Below are 21,241 nucleotides of genomic sequence, written 5' to 3'. Positions count from 1 at the left end.
GTAAACATATGAGGTAAAAGCAAAGGTCAAAATCTAGAATGCCAATTTTACCTATGACCTTGAGTTCAATATCAAGGTCATAAACCAAGGGCTTCAAATCAAAAAACCATAGATCTTTATTATATATGGTTAATGAGTTATACATGTATCGCTTATGCCTAATTTTGAATATGAGAGGGGAGAAAACTCAAATTTAATATTAGCATACCCTTTCAACCAAAACTTATGTGTAACATGTCACAACTTCCATTTTAGTAAAAATATGTAGTTGATATCTTTTACGGTTTTTAAAAGAATTGAAAATAAGCCAAAATCAAAATTTGAAATATGACCTTGACCTCTGACCTTGACCTAATTTTCTTATTTTTGGATCCAGAACCTCAAATCAAAAGATCCTAAGTCTCTATCACTTTTGGTTTACAAGATACAAATGCATATCACTGATATCACAAGCATAAGGGGAAATAACTCTCATATGGAGTTTTCATATCGCCTCGGTCAAAATAGGACATATCATGGGAAGAATATAATGAGCAATTTTATAAAATAAATTTGTCGCTTTCTTTTACGGTTTTGGAGGAGATGAAGTCACAAGGAAAACAGTGTTTTGGGAGATAACTCTTACAAAGAAAATTGTTTGTTTTAGCAGGGTGAAATTTAAAAGCACATGAACTATAGGATACAATATGAGAAATATTTAAAAAAAACTTTCTTGGTAAAAATGAAAATAGTCTCAAAAAAAGTTAGGAGCCTGTAATTTGTGGTTGTGATTTGTTGCTGTGTAACATAAGTTTGTTTTTCGTTCATTATTTTGTACATACATCATTTATACATGTATATTAAGCTTTCTATTATTCTTGTTTGTTAGTAAGTTAGTAATTTTGATTTGATTTAACATAATAATTAATTAGTCCTAGTATATAGTCCTATTTTTCCTTTGTACACTCAGATTCTAGTGCTCTTTAGTCATGTTAGTCTACTGAGATATATTATACACTGTAACAACAAAATCAATCATACAATACAACACATACAAGCAATACAGGGCTGCCAAGCCTCACACAATTAGAGTGAGGCTCGCACATTTTCATACTTATTTGGCAGCATTTTTCTTTATCTATTATGTTTTTTCTCTTTGATTTTTTCACAATTTTGGTCAAATCTCACCAATTGCTTCATGAAAACTTGGCAGGAAGGGCAACACAAAGCAGCACATATCGACTTGTACAAACATAATAAAACACATAACTTCGAATTATTGTTAATTATGGAATTTGCATAATTTCTTGTGCTTGAAATTTTTAATAAATACCATGTTTATTCTGTACTTTTATGTTCTGTACTGCGCACAACACTTTCTATAGCAAAGAAAATAGTACATTTTCAATAGAATGGACTATGCCACGCACAACACTTTCTATACAAAATGCATTGTATGGAAAGTTTTATGAACTGATCAAAACATTATAATACCAAATAAACATGGAATTTATTAAAAAAAAATTCAAGCACAAGAAATTTTTGCAAATTCCATAATTAAAAATAATTCCAAGTTCAAATAATCAAATGATAATAGCCTGTTACATACACAATCAATATAAAAAACAAAGCAACATAAGCATATAAAACATTTAAAACAAAAGATATGAGTACAAAGCACACACAATATTAGAGACGAGAAACATTTACAACACATATACAAACAATAGAAGCAGAAGATATCAATCAAAATAAATATTTTGGTTTGCCCAAACTCTACTAAAGGGAATTAATTGAAGAGACTTGGTAAGTAGGTAGGCATTTTCCTTTTTTTCTTTGGCAAGGGGAAATTGAAGTGTCAGATATTTTTTTTATTTCTTGCCTATCTGATTATTTAAAAGAAAATTTTTTCATATCAGGGCAATAACAGATTTTGAGTAGTCAAATATTTTATGGGTAGGTAGGGTTAGGCAAACTTGCTTTTTTCTTTTTTTATATGGCCAGAGTGTAAGCATTTGCAGCACATTTTAAACATTTATAAGTGAAAGAATAGATCTTATTCTGTAAAATTTTATATAAAGGTTATAGAATTAAAAGAATAAATAAAGCTCAACAATTAACAACAAATCCCTCAGTTTAGAACTTGGGCAGCATCAAGTGCCATTAATTTCCCTGATGATGTGTTTGTTATATATATATATATATATATATATATATAACAACATAATATATATATATATATATCAATTTAAAATACTCGAAATATTGATTTTTATTGTTACACAATTTTTTCTTCTTTTTTTTTTTCAGAATAACTAAATGGATTTTATGTGAAGGCTTTTGGAGATTTACACTACCTGGGTATCATAGATAAAAGTTATATAAATTAAACTGCTTGATAAAATCATAATACATAAAAATCGTGTCATTTTAAAAATTGGTACATTATATACAAAACAAGCGTAATATCTGTAGAAACATCTGTTCTGTTGTGGTGTATACAGTGATGAGAAAACGATTGTTGAATGAAGACGATGACAGTGATGATGAAAATAAACCTATAAAGAGAAGAGCAATGAAAGTAATACAACTTAATCCCAAAACCAAAACTGTGATTGTTATAGTTCTCATTTTTGCAGCTATCATTTATTTGATGAACTTTCCAATATTTTCTTCTAATAAAGTAGAAGAATTTGACATTCCTAATGACAATATTCATGATGTTATCAAAGCTGAAGATGCTTATGTTAGTCCTGGAAGTTTAAAGTTTAAAAAACGACAGTTTTATCTTGATGGGCAGCCATTGCGTATTTTGAGTGGTGCTGTACATTACTTTCGTATACCAGAGGACTATTGGGATGATATTTTAAAGAAAGCTAAAGCAGCTGGTCTGAATACAATCGATACGTAAGTTAGCTTTTTAATTTTATTTAACAATTTTTTTTTTAAAGAATTGATGTTATGAAATAAAGGGGAATGAAGGATTATGTCTTAGAAACAGCAGCCCAAATACAAATAGTCAAAGACATCCAGAGGTGAACGTATGTAGCATCTACATGTATTACTAATGCAGTATACAGGGGGTCTCATTAGGAAGTTCTGATACCGGTCAAGATTGAAATGTTTATTAATGTGAGACCTAAGCATTAACACTGATTCATAAACTTGCAGTGGGTTATAAGAGATAAACTTCTGCAAATTCAATGTGGTTATCTGTTGACTGTAAATCTAAATAAATAATTGACAACTGTAAATCTCAATAACTTGTGGTCAGTTGTGTATAGATCTTATGGTTAGCTGTTAAGTTAAGTAACGTTATTGAAATCTAGGCACTTCAGGACCAAGACAAAGCTGCACAGTGGGGGATCAAAGGGGAGGATTCCGGGGGTTTGAACCCCCCCTTTTTTTTGGACAATCAATGCATTTGAATGGGAGCATATAGTTGGAACCCCCCTCCCTTTACTCTGGTTTGGAACCCCCCCCCCCCCCCCCCCACCCCTTTTTTTTTTTAAATGGCTGGATTCGCCCCTGCTACATGAGGACATTTTGGTACCTGTTAAAGATACATTTATTTTGGCAACTCAAAACAAATGGGCACCTCATACAATGTAATGACAAAAAACTATGGCATTTATTTTCCCGGTTTAGTTTTAAAACCTTTATAGTCACTGTTGTTGCTTATCCCATCTGTTTGTGACCTTTCATTGATCTTTGAAGTTTCTGTTTACTGAATATAGCTTGCACATAGTGCAAAAAGTTAACTTGCACATAGTGCATATAGTTGACTTGCACATAGTGCATATAGTTGACTTGCACATAGTGCATATAGAAAACTAGCACATAGTGCATATAGAAAACTTGCACATAGTGCATATAGTTAACTTGCACATAGTGCATATAGTTAACTTGCACATAGTGCATATAGTTAACAATTGGAATGTTAATAACAAAAGCTATTTACTCTTTAGAATTTAGCACATAGCAATAAAATCTATTTAAATTACTCTTTAGAAATTTACACATCAAACCATCACCATTCACAAACACAAGCTGTGCACGTTTGATTTTCATTTCAAAATACTTACTATGATTTCATTATATATTGATAATTAATCCATAATCCAATATTTTTACAATTATATTATAACTTACATTGGTTTTTTATGCCCTATTTATTGGCATTATGTTTTCTGGTATGTGCGTCCGTCCTTGAATTCGTCCGTCCGTTCTGCTTCAGGTTAAAGTTTTTGGTTGAGGTATTTTTAATGAATTTGAAGTCCTAATATATCTACTTGAAACTTAGTACACAAGTTCTCTATGATATGATCTTTCTAATTTTAATGCCAAATAAGAGTTTTTACCCCATTTTATCAGTCCGCTGAACAAAGAAAATGATAGTGCAGATGGGGCATCAATGTACTATGGACACGTTCTTGTTTCTAATAATTTTACATACTTTTGGTATAGTTATAAACATTTTGAATTCCTTCCTGACAGTTTATATTAACTTTTGCTTTTTTATTACATTGTAGATATGTACCTTGGAATTTACACGAGGACAGACCTGGAAATTATTACTTTGCACAACATCTTGACATCGAGTAAGTTTTATTGCAAACCTATCCAACAAGTTATTGTGGCTATACTTATCATATTTAAAACTAAGAACTAATATATTGAAGATCATTCACCAAAAATTGATTAATTTGCACTTTTCAGATAAAACCTGTTGTCAGTTTAAACAATATGATAATTTTGTAACTTTCTATACTATTACAAAAGAGGGACGAAAGATACCAAAGGGACAGTCAAACTCATAAATCTAAAACAAACTGACAATGCCATGGCTAAAAATGAAAAAGACAACAAACAACAGCACACATGACACAACATAGAAAACTAAAGAATAAACAACACAAGTTGTATCAAACTAATGTATTTTTCAAACATAATTTTCTTTCTTTCAGAAAATTTTTGCGGAAGGCAAATGACCTAGGATTATATGTGATATTTCGTCCTGGACCATATATATGCTCAGAATGGGAATTTGGAGGCTTACCAGGGTTTGTAATTTAAAAAAAAAACCAAGTTTCTAATAAATTATATTTAATATATTTCAAATTAAGATATTCAGTTTTGGGAAATAATTCAAGTTAAAAAGGATTTTAGTGTTTACCTTTAATCTTGTAAATTATACGAAATTATCCTATATTATATAGTATTTGGTGAGAAGGGGGGGGGGGGGGGGGGGTTATAGGGGAGATAACTGCAGGAAATAGTATTATTGTTAAATAATTAAATGATGGAATTAATTTCAATACTAATCTTAATAACGTATATATAAAGAAATATTATGTCTTTTATTTTGCTATTTTTTCAGTAGACATTTTACACCAAAATTTATTGTATTTGAACATCTCATTGATAATTTGATTAAATTCATTGTTCATAACCAAAACACAGGAAAAATGATCACAGAGAAGATTTAAGTGCCCTATCTTAGTCCAAATTGTGATAATAACCTGATATACTGTATCCAATTACTTTGTGAAGCATTTCTTATGTATGAGATAATTACCACTATCAAGGTATATGTAGAATTTAGCTGAAAATATTGTCATTTATTGTCTTATTAAAATCATGTTGTATTTTCCGTTAGCAAACAGACAAAACATCTACTGGTATTTTGTGATATATGTTAAGACTGTTTGTAATTGAACAAAAAGATATTCCAATATTTTAGATGGCTGTTGAAAGACCCAGACATGGTGATAAGATCTAACTATAAACCATATCAAGATGCAGTGGACAGATGGTTTGGTGCACTTATTCCTAAAATTAAAGATTTTCAGGTAAAATGCCAAATCACATGGACCTTTAAGTGACCTTCCAGAATATGTAAGTTTGGGCATAAAAAATAATGTTGGTCAGCCATAATTAAGTAATGGGATAATAGGATATGTTTGGTTCAGGGATTATTTCGACGAGGAGCACATCCCAATGAAACAGCATTCCAATAGATAGATGTCATAAATAGTGATTTAATCTAAAATATCAAGTAGCATCACATTTAATATTCTTTTAAATGTTAAGAAATAATAGATTTAGTTTTTATAATAATAAAAGAGGTGTCAGGAATATGTTAGTGAGACATCAATCAAATGAGACAAAAGTCAATAAAATTAAGAATGGAAATGGGGAATGTGTCAAAGAGACAACAATCAGACCAAAGAGCAGACAACAGCAGAAGGTCACCATTGGGTCTACAACGCAGCTCGAAAATCCTGTAATTGGATGTGTGCCTAACAAAAATGTATACTAGTTCAGTGATAATGGACATCATACTAAACTCTAAAATATACACAAGTAACTAAAGGTTTTCAATTGTTAACAAGTATCTTTACAATATATGCCAACTAAGTTGATGAAAAATAACTTTTTGAGTGACACAATCATACTTAACGTTATTGGGGCACACATAAATGTTCAGAGTAAAAACTGAGACACATTTATTTTGTAAGGAAACTTGGACACAAACTAAAGAACATTTTATTTTTCCCTGAGAAACAAAGGATGATACAATAAGCCACATATAATTTCATAAAAATTCCCTTTTTACAAGCACTGAGCCCCACAATTATATATAACATTTATAATGTAACTTATTTTTCCAGAGATCCAAAGGTGGACCTATCATTGCAGTTCAAGTTGAGAATGAGTTTGGTCACTATAGTGATGAAATAGATCATCTTTTGTTTATCAAAAAAGTAAGTTTATTTTACTATGAAGCTGTTTATGGTCCATGACTAAGTTGTAGGGGCATATAGTTCACTGTAACCAGATTGTTTTGGTCCTATATTAAAATAAACACCTCAAGATCAATGCATAATGGATTCTTTTTATTGTGAAGTAATGTATAATATATATAAACTGTAATCACAGAGATATGTCTCGCTTTTTTGTAATTTCGATAATGCAAATGTTGAAATTAAAATAACAACACTTTAACATGTAAGTTTTGCAAATGTTCAAAGTCAATAAACCATGACTTAAGGTACATGGCTAAACAATATCCATGAAAATGAGATGTACGAATGCTATTACAACTGCATACCAAATACCATTGACTTATCACAAGTAGTTCCCTATAAACAAAACTAAACACAAACTAATACATGAAAACAAAGCAAAAGTTTCAAAGTCAATAGACAATAATTGAGGGGGCAGTTCCAAATAATCTCATGGTAATGAGATATGCCAATACTAATACAAATATCTATGACTTACCACTAGTTGTTCACCATAAACTAGACCTAATCTCAAACTAATACATTGTTGATGCCGACACCGAAAAACAGTGTACCTATGTCTCGCTTTTTGATTCCGTCAAGGGAGACAAAAAAGACCCTGCAATAAGAATACAAATAATTAGTACAACGAAAGATAACTCTATTCATTCTAGGTGACAACACCTAAAATACAATACTCAAATATTTCCTACTGGACAACTTTGGTTTTCCATGTAATTGAATTACAACTCTATTAACAGAGAATGTAAACTATGAAAGATATTGTTCTTATCATATATTACACATCTTTAAACCACTTTACATATTGAATTCTACCAAATATTCTTCTGATAGTCATTTACTGGTCATTCCATTCTAATTAATAACAACATCCTATATTAGGAGAGCAAAGTGACAGTAACATAACACAATAGGCTTTTTAAAACTAATATTATAGCCATGCTCAAGACACACGTTCAGCACAAAAACACTCATGTAAACAAAATACAAAACCTACAAGGGTTCTGTATATACAATATGGAATCTTCTACATGATATACGAACAGAACAGTATGGTTCAAATACCCGTAATAAATATCTTAACTATTTGTGTTTATATTTTACTTATTAAATTATCAAATCATTCAATAGTTTAAAATATGTCTTACTGTACAAATTACTATTTTATCTCTTTACTTTTACTTCTTTTCACTAAACTGAGTTATTCATATAATTCTTAAATTTTTACAAAATGATTTTATTGACTGTGTCAATTTAGTTTTATTGACTGTGTCAATTTAGTTTTATTGACGGTGTCAATTTAGTTTTATTGACTGTGTCAATTTAGTTTTATCGGCTTTAAACAATATTTAATAAAAACTTTCATAGGTTTCAAACTATTTATACATCTTTTACTCTGAAATCATTCATTGTGACCATTCATACAAAATCATCTATACAATCAATTCAATATTAGTATTTTAGCAAGAATGTGAAATATTAAGTAGAGAAAACTGACCTGATAAAACAATCAAAGATCCACAAATATGAATATAAATATACCAAAGAAACAGCTCACAACTATTCTATTCAAAGTATAAGTAAATTCTGATCTTGCAATAGAATTTCCCTCCAAAATGACCATATGACTAAATTAGCCAACTATCACAAGGAAGAGAAAGTGTCACAATACAAACTAGTAAAATCCAGAGAGTAAACAAATAACCAATATATCAAAACTCACTGAGCCATGAAAAGATCATACAATGAACATAACCACTGAAGCATGACTTGAAACTACTCAATAAGTACTTTAAATTAAAAATATTACACTCATCAAAAATATAGTATTACAATATCAAAGTAAAGTTCAAAATTAAAAATATCCAAATTTCTGTAATGATTTAGAAATTCAAAGGCTGTTTGGGCATACTTGTAGGTATTAAGCATAAACTGTATAATCATAAAATACAGACCAATTTTTTGTTGTTCTATCTAGTCATGTTGCACATTTGTTTGTATATTAGTAGATATTTTGATAAAAGTGTAGACTACTGTAAATTGAGGAATTATTGCGATGTTTTTATTATTGCAAAAAATGCAACAAGATAATAATTGCAATAATTTAAACTTGCATTTTGAAATTTTTTATATGAATTAAACAGGATTTTTCTCAATATTGCAAAAAATAAAAATCGGATTTTAGTCTAAAATGACAAAATCGCAATAATGAACGCACACAATAATTTTTGATTTTACAGTATATAAATGAGTTGCAGATCCAGTTATTTTCTTTTGCAGGTTAACCATTCGTTGCAAAATTATTGTCATATTTAGACAAATTTCGTAAAGATTTCATGTTAATATTTGTTCTCTTGATTTAGAGCTTATCTAGTAAAATTATCAATTATATTTATATATCAATTTTTAGTAGAATGTATGGGCTGTTGCTTATTTCTCATATACACAGTTTAGGGAAATTTATACAAATTATTTTAATATAATTTAATTGACAATCCATTACTCTGTCAACGTATATTTGTTCCGCCTAACAGAAGTTCCAATGGAAACTTTGTTATAAACATTGTCATAATATCTATTCCTGTTGGAACAAATATTCTATACCATTTATTCCGTTAGGAACATATACTGTAATATTTGTTCCTGTGGAAATAATGTTCCAGAATATATTTTCCTTTTGGAACTTATAAACAGATATATCATGTTAAGGAGGGGTATTTGTGAAAAATACCAGTCGAGAGAATGTTTAATTTTGCGAACATGCTATATCTGTTTAATTACACCGAATGTTAATGTTCAAAAACGCATTGATGATCATGACGTTACAAGCGTCCAGTCAAATAGAGTATTTTTGGCAAATACCACGGCAGAGAGGGTAAAAAAGGCATATCCTTTTTGCAAATACCCTGACGGCGTTAAAAATTGAACGATATTCATTTGATAAAAGTAAATTGATGAAAAATACACCGGCTATCAACCAATCAAAACACAGGATTCTTGCATAAGGTGTAATTATATTATGAAGGAACTTCTATTCCGTGACAACTCTAATATATTTCTGCTCTTTGGTCCGTTTGTTGTCTCTTTGACACATTCCCTGTTTCCATTCTCAATATTATTTATCATCTCCAGGCCCACAAAGTAGGGGAAGGGATATATTATTTTGTGTATTCTTAAGTGTTTTTGTTCATCTAAGAATCTGAAACTTTTGAGCTACTGTAATGTACCTGTGATGTTTTTATTATTACGAAAAATGCAACAGGGTTATAATTGCAATATTTATACCCCCGCTTTAAAAAAGGGGGGTATACTGTTTTACCTCTGTCTGTCAGTCCGTCCGTCCATCAGTCCGTCAGTCAGTCCGTCCCATGAAACTTTCGTCACATTTTTCTCAGGAACTACACATCCACCCTTTCTGTAATTTGGTATCAACATTTATATATGTCAGCCATACCGTGTGATGCGTTTTCAGATTCATCACTTGACAACTTCCTGTTTACCGAACACTTGTCTGATTTTACACATGATAGCCAAGTTGAAAATTTTCGTCACATTTTTCTCAGGAACTACAATACAAGGATTTCTGAAATTTGGTTTCAGGATTTATATAAGTCAGCTATACCATTAATTCGTACAATCTAAAAGTTAAATTAGAATTCTGTAAAACCTAATATTTTTATGTCCCTGACATTGGGGAGGGGATATTAGTTTTACACTTGTCTCTCTGTGTGTCCATAAAAACATCCATTTGTGCTTACCTCTCAAAATTATTTTCTGGACTCTTAACTTTAGTTTGCTTCAACCAAATGTTAAACTTATACACATTGCTTATTACTACTGAAAATAGATTAGATTGGAATATGAGTGGCATCATTTTAACTGTTCTTGAGTTATGTCCCTTATAAATAGAAAATATTGAATTTGTCAAATGTTACAAGCTGGGCCTTATTTTACCAAGGACACATCCTTACTTTGATTTTGCATAGTCTTAAAAAAATGGATTTAAGGGATTTTACATAAATTGGTGGAAAGATTTGTTTTTTATGGTAATTGTTAGTCCTTTTCAATTAATACTTGGCACATACATACATACATGACATAGCTAGTACATAGCTAGTATACCAACGGGTATCTGTATCATTTTAGTAAAGTGATCTTAACTTACTTTTTCAGGTTCTACTAAAATATGGTATACAGGAGATGTTACTTACCTCAGACAATGGAAGACGTCAATCTTTATTTTACAACCGTAGGTTTTTGTCTTATATGTGTACATAACTTCGTTTGAACATGAGTAATTATCATCGATTTGTTATTGTCAACATGGTAAACCCAATTTATAACTACCAAATTACAATTGTAATGCATTGTGGGATATGCTGTCAACTAGAGCCTTATTATACGACTGCAAAAATATTTTGCGGTCTTATATTGGAATCACATCGTTGTTGTCATCCGCGTTGTCCAAATACACTTAGTTTCTGGACAATAACTTTAATTTGAGTGAATGGATCTCTATGAAATTGTACCAAATTGTTCAATACAACGAAAGGAAGGTTGGGATTGTTTTTGGGGGTGGTGGTCCCAACCGTTTAGGAAAAAGGGGCCAAAAAGAATCATTTTTCTAGTTTCAGGACAATAAGTTGTGTTTTAAAGTATCTTGATTGCTCTGAAATTGTGTCACAAGCTTCAATATCTCAAGTAGAAGATTGAAATTTATTTCAGGGTTTAATTGCCTTAACTGTTCTGTAATTTGGGGCCAAAAAATCTGTAATTTTTATAAAAGTTTGATTCTACATCAGTTTTACAGTCTTTACGATGAACTGTTAAATCTACAGGCCCGGAGCTCAATTTTTGAAAATTTTTAGTTAGATTCTGTTGGCCTGTAGATATGATTTTTACAGGCCCGAGGGCAATTTTACAAGCCTGGCCTGCCAGGGCTGCCACTCAGCGTGAAGACTGAGTTTAGTCATGAACGATGGTATCCTTATTATTCAGTCAAATTGACGATTCCTTTTGGTGGATTTTTTTTAAATAATTCTTTTTTTTGTATTTTCTTATGGAAGGATTTAACAAGAGATGAAATACCATAGGTTAGTGTTTCAGCTATGTAATGATGTTAAATTGTCCTAATCCAGAAATAGATGTTGATTGAGATGAAACATACATTTGTATGTTCAGCGTTTTACATAAAGAAAAAATGAATTTTTTTCAAAATTTTCTTGTTTCAGAGGCTTTGCCAACAGTCAATTTTCAAAATTTTCAAAATGGAAAAACAGATTTTGAACGTATTAAAGCTCAATCTAAAGATTTTCCATTAATGGTCATGGAGTTTTGGAGTGGCTGGTTTGACCACTGGGGAGAGGAGCATCATGGGAGACCAGAAAATTGTAAGTATATAAAGGTGAATGAGTGGCAGTCTGCATTTATTCAGGTGCAGCTCAACAAGTTGTTTTGTACAGAAGTCAAATCTGTAGTTACATATATATATATATATATCAGCATCTTGGAAAAAAAACCATAATTTAGAAAGTTTTTTTAACAATTCTAGAGCGAGTCTAAGGTCCATGTAATAATCTCAACTGCATTTGTTTTCAAACAACATATGTGATAACAAATAACTTTTTCATAAAGGTGGACACATTTGGGCGTTTTAAAATATTGACATGATTGGGCATTCATAAAACATTTAGGTGTCCTTCATTGACTAGTTAAATTTAGGAGTTTAGTAGTGTCTTATGGAGCCGGTAATATGTCTTTATTATAAAAAGTTTAAATTATTGCATGAAAGTAACTCAGAGAAATATGTGAAATTTTCTTCTATAATTTTTCAGGAAATTAGCATAATATTAAGAGTTATGAATGAAATTTCAGATATTAAACCAATTGGGCTAGACTATAGCTAGATGCCTAGGATTTAAGCATAATATTAGCTATATGGTTTAGTTTAATGATTGCTACTAAAAAACACATGCTCAATTCATCAACATCAGTACTTTATAGATAACTATACTTGTAAATGTATTTTTTTTCTCAGTTATTCTGTCAAATTTTGAGGAGATTTTGAAGAGTGGTGCTTCTGTCAGTATCTACATGTTCCATGGTGGCACAAACTTTGGTTTTATGGCTGGAGCCAATAATGCAGATAGTCCTAAATATGGAGCAGATGTTTCAAGTTATGGTAAGATTACTGTATAAGTGTCTAAATGGCTTGAGTTATAGAAAGTTTTTGTATAATATTCATGTATATTTCCATAAGTGGCTCAATATCCTTAATTGATTTTACATAGGCGGTTATGGTAACGTTTTTTCCTCTAGCTCAGTCAATATTGTAAACTTGGATATGTATTATAGCTTGTTTCGAAGCTGTGACATTTTCACATATGTGGTTTAATTCACAGGGTACGAAGTGAGATTCACTGAAAAATTCCTTTTTTAACACAACAAGTTCTTAAAAAATTTAATACTTTGAACACATTTAATAGCCCCATAGTTTTTACATATTTATTCTATGTTCCTTTACTTTACAAATCAACACAAATGGTTAAGCTCAGTCACTTGTTTATCATAGAAATGTGTCAATATCACTACACAAAGATTTTTTGTTTACACACAGCTTTTGAGTTCCTCAATTTGAGGCGCATAAGGGATATTGACCCAAGTCTCTAGTTATGATACAAGCAAATGATCTTAAGTAATGTTACAACTAAATTATCAAAACCTGTTCTGGTACTCAATACAAAAACATTTTAGTGTGTTTGTTTGTTTGATGAACCATTATTTCTTCATGAGCTATCGTGAAGATTGAAGCAGCTCTGTCAAAGGAATTTAACAGTCACACTATTGTTGTTTGTTCCATGATATTTATATCAGCTAGTAATGATTTTTTACTCTTTCAACAGAAAGTAAATGAAGAACGGTAATCATTTTAGTGATCCACTTTGTAACCAACCAAACTTTACCTCCTTGGTTTAAGTATACATGGAAACAGATACACATGTACTGTAAATATTCTGCATAATTTTTGTGACTTAAATATCATGAATAGGGAGATATGAAAATACAGAAACTTGAATAGCTGAGAATTATCGTATAACAAATGATATTTTTTTTCAGATTATGGCGCCCCAATTTCAGAGTCAGGGGACACTACCCCACTCTATCACGGAATGAGAGATTTAATAACTAAGTATACATCAGGTAAGGTTTACTTTATTTTAAGACATCTAGATTTTTGAAATGTAAAACAAATTAGAATAGTATTATCACTTAAATTTAGTTATGGAATTTGTTGCAAAGAATGTTTTCTTACATCAAATATCAATGATGCAAAATGATTGAATATTACATGATTTGTAACCTGCTAGTGCATGATACAAAGTATTGTGTGATTTACACATAATATATGCCTTCTAATAAAATAGCTTATCAGACACACAAATTGTAACCGGATTTTCCACAAAAATGTTGGTTATTGATTTTGGGATGTACTGCAGGTGTAACAGCCGCTATGTTCCGTCAGTTACTTTGGTCCGGCGGAACTTTTCAACTTGTTATTTCGTTCCGATGGAACTTTTCAATTAGTTGTTTTATTCCGAGTGCAGTCAAAAGTTCCGGGAAAAAGTAGCTAGTTGAAAAGTTTCGGAACAATGTAGCTTGTTGAATATTTCTGGCAGAACAGAACAACTAGTTAATTCGGTCAGAATGTTGCCTTCATAACGGAATAAGTTCTAATTTATTGCTATACATTAATCTGAAATTGACATTTTGAAAAGTATCCACATGAGGAGGAACTTTTGGGCTAGTTTGTTAGTTCCAGTTTTGACTAATTTTCCAAAGAGGAACTTTGTGATTAGTTGATAAGTTCCTTTTGACTTTTGTAATCAGTATCTTGGTTCCCCTTTGAAAGGTTCGTTTATAATATCTTTGGTTGCGCTTTTACTTTGCATCAATTCTCCAAATGGAACTTTGTGACTGGTTGATAAGTTCCGTTGGAACTTTTGGGCTAGTTTGTTAGTTCCTGTTTTGACTAATTTGTCAAAAAGGAACTTTCTAAATAGTTGATATGTTCTGTTGGAACTTTTCAATTAGTCACTTTGTTCCGGTGGAACTTTTAAACCAGAGGAAGAACAAAGTAACTAGTTAATAAGTTCCTCTGGAACTTTTCGGCTGGTTAGTTCCTTCCGTCAGGAACTTTCCAACATCGGAACAAAAGAGCATTTACACAGGCAGTAGGTTGGTTGGTTGGGCGGCCGGCAGCCAAATGTTGTCCATGCATTTATTCATGAACCGTTCAACCAAAGCTTTTAAAATTTTAGTATGTTGTTACTGATGACAAAATGGAGGTCAAGTTCGATATTGATGATTTTCACTTTCATCATGCAGAAGTTATGGTTCTTGAAAGATTGAAAAATGGTGTTTCCAGTCATGTCCGTACTTTAACTCATAAACCTTTAAACTAAAGCTTTTCAAATTTAAATATGTTGTTACTGATGAAAAAATGGAGGTCAAATTCATTAATGACAATTTTCACTTTTCCTGTTCAGAAGTTATGGTTCTTGAAAGATTTAAAAATGATGTTTCCAGTCATGTCGTTGCATTTACTCATGAACCATTCAATCAAAGCTTTTCAAATTTTAATATGTTGTTACTGATGACAAAATGGAGGTCAAATTTGATATTGACGATTTTCAGGAGTTATGGTTTTTAAAAATTTGAAAAATGGTATTTCCAGTCATGTCCTTGCTGTAATTAACTCATAAACCGTTTTACCAAAGCTTTTCAAATTTTAGTATGTTGTTACTGATGACAAAATGGAGGTCAAGTTGGATATTGATGATTTTCACTTTCACCGTGCAGAAGTTATGGTTCTTTAAAGATTGAAAAATGGTCTTTCCAGTCATGTCTGTGCTTTAACTCATAAACCCTTCAACTAAAGCTTTTCAAATTTTAATATGTTGTTACTGTAACTGATAACAAAATTGAGACAGGACACAAATAAATGTTAATAAATCCAGTTTACTGTCGCTCTGACAGCCTCTTGTTTATATGGTAACTTAATATAAAGATAGCATTTCAGACAATGCAAAATACAACCAACCAAACAATTCAACTGATTTGTTGGAATAGTACCGTAGCTGGTTCAGGAATTGATTTTTTAAAATTTTCTGTCATCTTTGCAACACCTGTCGTAGCCTTCATTTCACTGATAAACACAACAAATTTTAGGGCATCAATTCTACAAAGGATTGTCTGAAATAAGTATTGCAACATCATCTTGTAAAGGATTGAAGAATGTATTGTTTAAAGATGTTTTCTTTCAGTTGCAGTAATAGTACTTTTTGTAAACAGATATGATTTTTTTTCATCTATTTTCTAATCTTAGTTCATAATGTACATCAACAACTTTTACTGTTATTTATATTTTTTCAGTTAAACCAGGACCTGTACCACCAAACAGGGAAAAAGCTGCATATGGTAAGTTTTAATGGAATTCACAGTTTCACACCGCCAAAATGCTTTCATGTTGCCTAGATCTTTAAGCTGCATAATAAAAAAAAGCTGATACTGTGGATTCATTAATTAGGGACCCGCCAAAGGCGGTCCCCTATAGTGATCAGTCTGTCCGTCCGTCCGTCCGTCCGTAACACTTTGTGTCCGCTCCATATCTAGAGAACCATTATGATTTCATACTTTATACTTTACATGTTTATTAACCACCACCAGAGGGCGTGTCATGATGTATGTACAACTTCCTAGGTCAAAGGTCAAGGTCAAAAAACTTTGGTTTCAGTTGACAACCCTGTGTCCTGTGGTGAAGATCGTGTCCGCTCTATATCTTGAGAACCGTTATGATTTCAAAGTTTATACTTGACATGTATATGAACCAACACCAGAGGGTGTGTCATAATTTATGAACGACTGCCTAGGGCAAAGTTCAAGGTCAAAAACTTTGGTTTCAGTTTACAACCCCATGTCCTATGGTAAAGATTGTGTCCGCTCTATATCTTGAGAACCGTTATCATTTCAAAGTTTATACTTGACATGTATATAAACCAACACCAAAGGGTGTGTCATAATTTATGTGCAACTTCCTAGGTCAAAGGTCAAGGTCAAAAACTTTGGTTTCAGTTGACAACCCCATGTCCTATGGTAAAGATCGTGTCCGCTCTATATCTTGAGAACCTTTATCATTTCAAAGTTTATACTTGACATGTTTATAAACCAACACCAAAGGGTGTGTCATAATTTATTTACAACTTCATAGGTCAAAGGTCAAGGTCAAAAACTTTGATTTCAGTTGACAAACCCATATCCTATAGTAAAGATACAATTTTTTAATGCACATTATTCACAGTGGGGCCCACAGAGATGGCTCCCATCTCAATGATATCTAGTTTTCGTGGGTACCAATTTTTCGTGGATTAAGGAAAACTTTAACATTGAATTTCGTGGTTTACTATACATTGTACCCACGAAATCCACGAAAAATTGGTATCCAACGAATAATAATGAATCCACAGTAACATAAAAGTAAGGTATGAATGCCAATGAAAAAACTGTCCACCAGAGACAAAAGTACAAGGATGTTAACATCTATGAAGCTCTGTTTTCAAACTTTCAATTTCATTTTCATGACACTTAGATACAGTTGACATCATACATTTCAATCCTAATGTAGTTGTATATTTATTTTGTTTTTATGACCCCGCAATGAAGTTGTCGGTGCCATATAGTTTTACCCTGGTCCGTAATTCCGAAATTCCGTCATTACGTCATTCCGCAACAAACCATTTTATGGAGTTTTTTTCTAAACGCCTTCAGATATTGGGCTGATTTTTGATATGTGAGTTAACCATGATGAGTTACAGATCAAGTTTAATTTCGTTCCGCTCCGCTAGTTTTTGCCAAAATTAAGGGTTTACAACTTTGAAAATTGTTGAAAATCACAGTTATACAGACTTTTGCCAAAATTAAGGGTTTACAACTTTGAAAATTGTTGAAAATCACAGTTATACAGACTTTTTTTCTATATGCCTACAAATTTTGAGCTGATTTTTTATATCTGAGACTACCATCATGTTTGTGTCCACATGTGTTATTGAAATTATTGCAAACTTTTTGAGACGGGGGCCATTCGTGTCGCTTTGACACGTCTAGTTCTTTAAAGTTTCTTTTTTTAAAAAAAAAGGCATACCTGTATTTTTTAATGACTTAAAAACTAACTTAATAATTGTAGGTAATGTTGAAATGTTGAATTTCATGTCATGGACTGATATGCTTGATGTCATGAAAACAGTCACAAAGGTAACAAAAATTTCTTCTTTTATATATGATGGATAAATCATTTGTAAACACAAAATGCAATTGTCTTCTGCTATCAATTGCTCAAACTGTAGAAACAATATTTAATTAAAGTTTTTTTACCATGCTGGAGGTGAAGCTTGTCAGAATCATTTTAGGGACCAATATAAAAATTTCTTTAGCAGATAGGAGAGAAAATATTAAAATGTTAATTTTTTTACTGTACTACACAGCTGTTCAAACTGTTATGTTGGTGGTTGCTTTTATGTGTTTGGGGTATATGGAGTGAAAATTACTACTTTCTCTAGAAATATTCACCTTAACCTACAGTTAAGAAATAATTGATGCAAGCTATACTTTATTGTAGTTTTAACATGGGTAGGCATTATATTTGTAATTATGTTTGCCTGAATGATAGTGAGGGCTAAAATTTCATAAATGTAATGCCTACCAATGTTAAAACTACAATTAAGTATAGCTTGCATCAATTATTTTGATTCTGATAAGTACAAATAAGGTAATTCAATGTCTGATATATATACAGGTAGGGCGTTTCTGTAGGCTCTTCCATGAACCATCCTTTTTTATATGTAAACAATTAGACGACTGGCAATGTGTTTTTTTCAGATGGAGGTGTTTTGAACAGCCAGCATGAACATTGTTGTAGCTAGGTCAAATATGTCAATTGCGAATAGTAACACATTGTAGTCATGATTTAACAACATGTGCATCATTTAAGAGTTTGAAAGTGTTTTAAATTAAGGAAATACATTAAATGCATGCTAATTTTCTGAGTTCTGTTCACTGTTACAGCTGGCATATTTTTTATCTTGTTATGTTCATTTTGAAATTTCAGAAACTATCAGTTTTCTCCTTAATTGTGAGTCTATTTAAGAATTTATAAAGATTGAATTTTTTGCTAAAATTTCTGTCACTCTTACAAGTTTTATATTGACTTTTACTTATTTCTAATACATCATATTTAGTTAGTTTAAGTTTTTTCCTTTTAAAAAGTTTTTAAAATCCAGTTGTTTCTTCTCCCTTGTCAGCTCTTTTGTTGCAGGTGTTATTATCGTGACAAAATCTTTATACCTTGACACAATGTTAAACAAACATCAATCAAAGTTACAGGTTTTGAGTAGAAAATATGTTTTCATGTACTAAGGGGGCTTGAGTGGTCTGTTTTGGTTTTAATACGGCCGCTAAAAAAAATTGCATCCGTATATTGGAAGAACTTCCTGCTGTGTCGTCAGTGTCGTTCAAATACACTTAGTTTCTGGATAATTACTTTAGTTTAAGCGAATTGATCTTTATGAAATTGAAACACAAGGTTTGGAACCTCAAAAGGAAGGTTGGGATTGATTTTGGGGGTTATGGTCCCAACAGTTTAGGAACAAGGGGCCCAAAATGGGTCAAAATAAGTATTTTATCTAGTTTCCAGACAATTATTTTTGTGTAAGTGAATGGATCTTTCTGAAATTGTGCCACAAGGTTCCATACCAGAAAAGGAAGGTTGAGATTGATTTTGGGGGTTATTGCCCAAACTGTTTAGGAATTAGGGGCCAAAACAATACTTTTCTAATACTTTGTACAAATTGCTTATTTCTGGACCAAATTCAATGGGGTTTTATTCTTGAATTATTGGGGTTCTTTAATATGCTGAATCTAACAATAAATTAAGTTTTGGGAATTTGGTCCCTGTTTTTAAATTGGTCAACATGAGGTTCAAAGGGTCCGAAACTATTAAAAGTTTGTTTGATGTCGTAAAAAATTGAAATATTGGGGTTCTTTGATATTCTGAATCTAACTGTGTTTTTAGATTTAAAATTTTGGTCCTGTTTGCAAATTGGTCTACATTAAGGTTGAAAGGGTCCAAAATTGAATTTTGATTTTTGATATGCTGAATTTAAACATGTATTTAGATTTTTGATTATGGGCCCAATTTTCAAGTTGGTCCAAATTGGGGTCTAAAATTTAACTTTGTATGATTTCAGCAAAAATTGAATGTATGGACTTCATTTATATGCTAAATCGAAACCATGTATTTAGATTTTTGATTTTTGGACCCTGTTATCAAATTGGTTTTCATTGAGGTCAAAAGGGTCCAAAATTAAACTTTGTTTAATTTCATAGAAAATTGAATTCTTGGGATTCTTTGATATGCTGAATCTATCCATGTATTTAGATTTTTTATATTGAAGCATAATAGGTAAATTTTATTTTTTTAAGTTCATTTGACCACATTCATTCTGTGTCAGAAACATATGCTGTGTCAAATATTTAATCACAATCCAAATTCAGAGATGTATCAATCTTGAATGTTGTGTCCATACTGGCCCCAATTGTGCAGAGTTTGACCTCTGCGGCTGTATCAAGCTGCACCTTGCGGAGCATTTTATTTGGTTTAGTCAAATGAGAGATTCAACCCCAAAGAACCATAGTTAACCTTCTTTTGACCCAAATACATAATCTGAAATGGTGGCAAAACAAATACAAAATTCATTTTACATATTATGTTTTTACCAAGTTAATTGAGAAAAGGGCTCTTTTAAACATGGCATAAATAGGAGACATCATCTGTTTTTTCCCTAAATTGAGGTTCCAAATTGTATGGCTGAAAAGATTTTTATTACTGTAAAATTGAGGCTACAAAAGTGAGAATTCCACTCAAAAAGCTAGGTTAATATAGATAAAGAATTATACAAAATTATAGATAGAAATGCTATGTAACATTTTGTATTGTTTTATACAGGATATTAACACTTACAAGAAACCATTACCTATGTAATATTTTGTATTGTTTTATACAGGATATTAACACTTACAAGAAACCATTACCTATGTAATATTTTGTATTGTTTTATACAGGATATTAACACTTACAAGAAGCCATTACCTATGGAATATTTTGTATTGTTTTATACAGGATATTAACACTTACAAGAAACCATTACCTATGTAATATTTTGTATTGTTTTATACAGGATATTAACACTTACAAGAAGCCATTACCTATGTAACATTTTTTATTGTTTTATACAGGATATTAACACTTACAAGAAGCCATTACCTATGTAATATTTTGTATTGTTTTATACAGGATATTAACACTTACAAGAAGCCATTACCTATGTAATATTTTGTATTGT

General features: G+C 31.3%; 1 protein-coding gene across 1 annotated transcript in view; it reads left to right on the top strand.

Annotated features, from left to right (window-relative positions):
• Positions 1–2,299: 2,299 nt before the first annotated feature.
• The window catches only part of LOC143080314 (beta-galactosidase-1-like protein 2), a 42,145-nt gene continuing 23,203 nt past the window's right edge, over positions 2,300–21,241 (top strand). The window contains exons 1-11 of the mRNA XM_076256097.1: positions 2,300–2,886; positions 4,512–4,580; positions 4,947–5,042; positions 5,723–5,831; positions 6,654–6,746; positions 10,962–11,037; positions 12,020–12,178; positions 12,826–12,969; positions 13,905–13,988; positions 16,221–16,265; positions 18,028–18,095. Of these exons, the coding sequence (XP_076112212.1) occupies positions 2,486–2,886; positions 4,512–4,580; positions 4,947–5,042; positions 5,723–5,831; positions 6,654–6,746; positions 10,962–11,037; positions 12,020–12,178; positions 12,826–12,969; positions 13,905–13,988; positions 16,221–16,265; positions 18,028–18,095 (1,344 nt within the window). The 5' untranslated portion in view covers positions 2,300–2,485. The remainder of the gene's footprint in view (positions 2,887–4,511; positions 4,581–4,946; positions 5,043–5,722; positions 5,832–6,653; positions 6,747–10,961; positions 11,038–12,019; positions 12,179–12,825; positions 12,970–13,904; positions 13,989–16,220; positions 16,266–18,027; positions 18,096–21,241) is intronic.

This window comes from Mytilus galloprovincialis, chromosome 6 (genome assembly GCF_965363235.1).
Source record: "Mytilus galloprovincialis chromosome 6, xbMytGall1.hap1.1, whole genome shotgun sequence".
Taxonomy (NCBI): Eukaryota; Metazoa; Mollusca; class Bivalvia; order Mytilida; family Mytilidae; genus Mytilus; species Mytilus galloprovincialis.
Note: the sequence above shows the minus strand (reverse complement) of the source record. Positions and strands in the feature narration are given on the sequence as shown.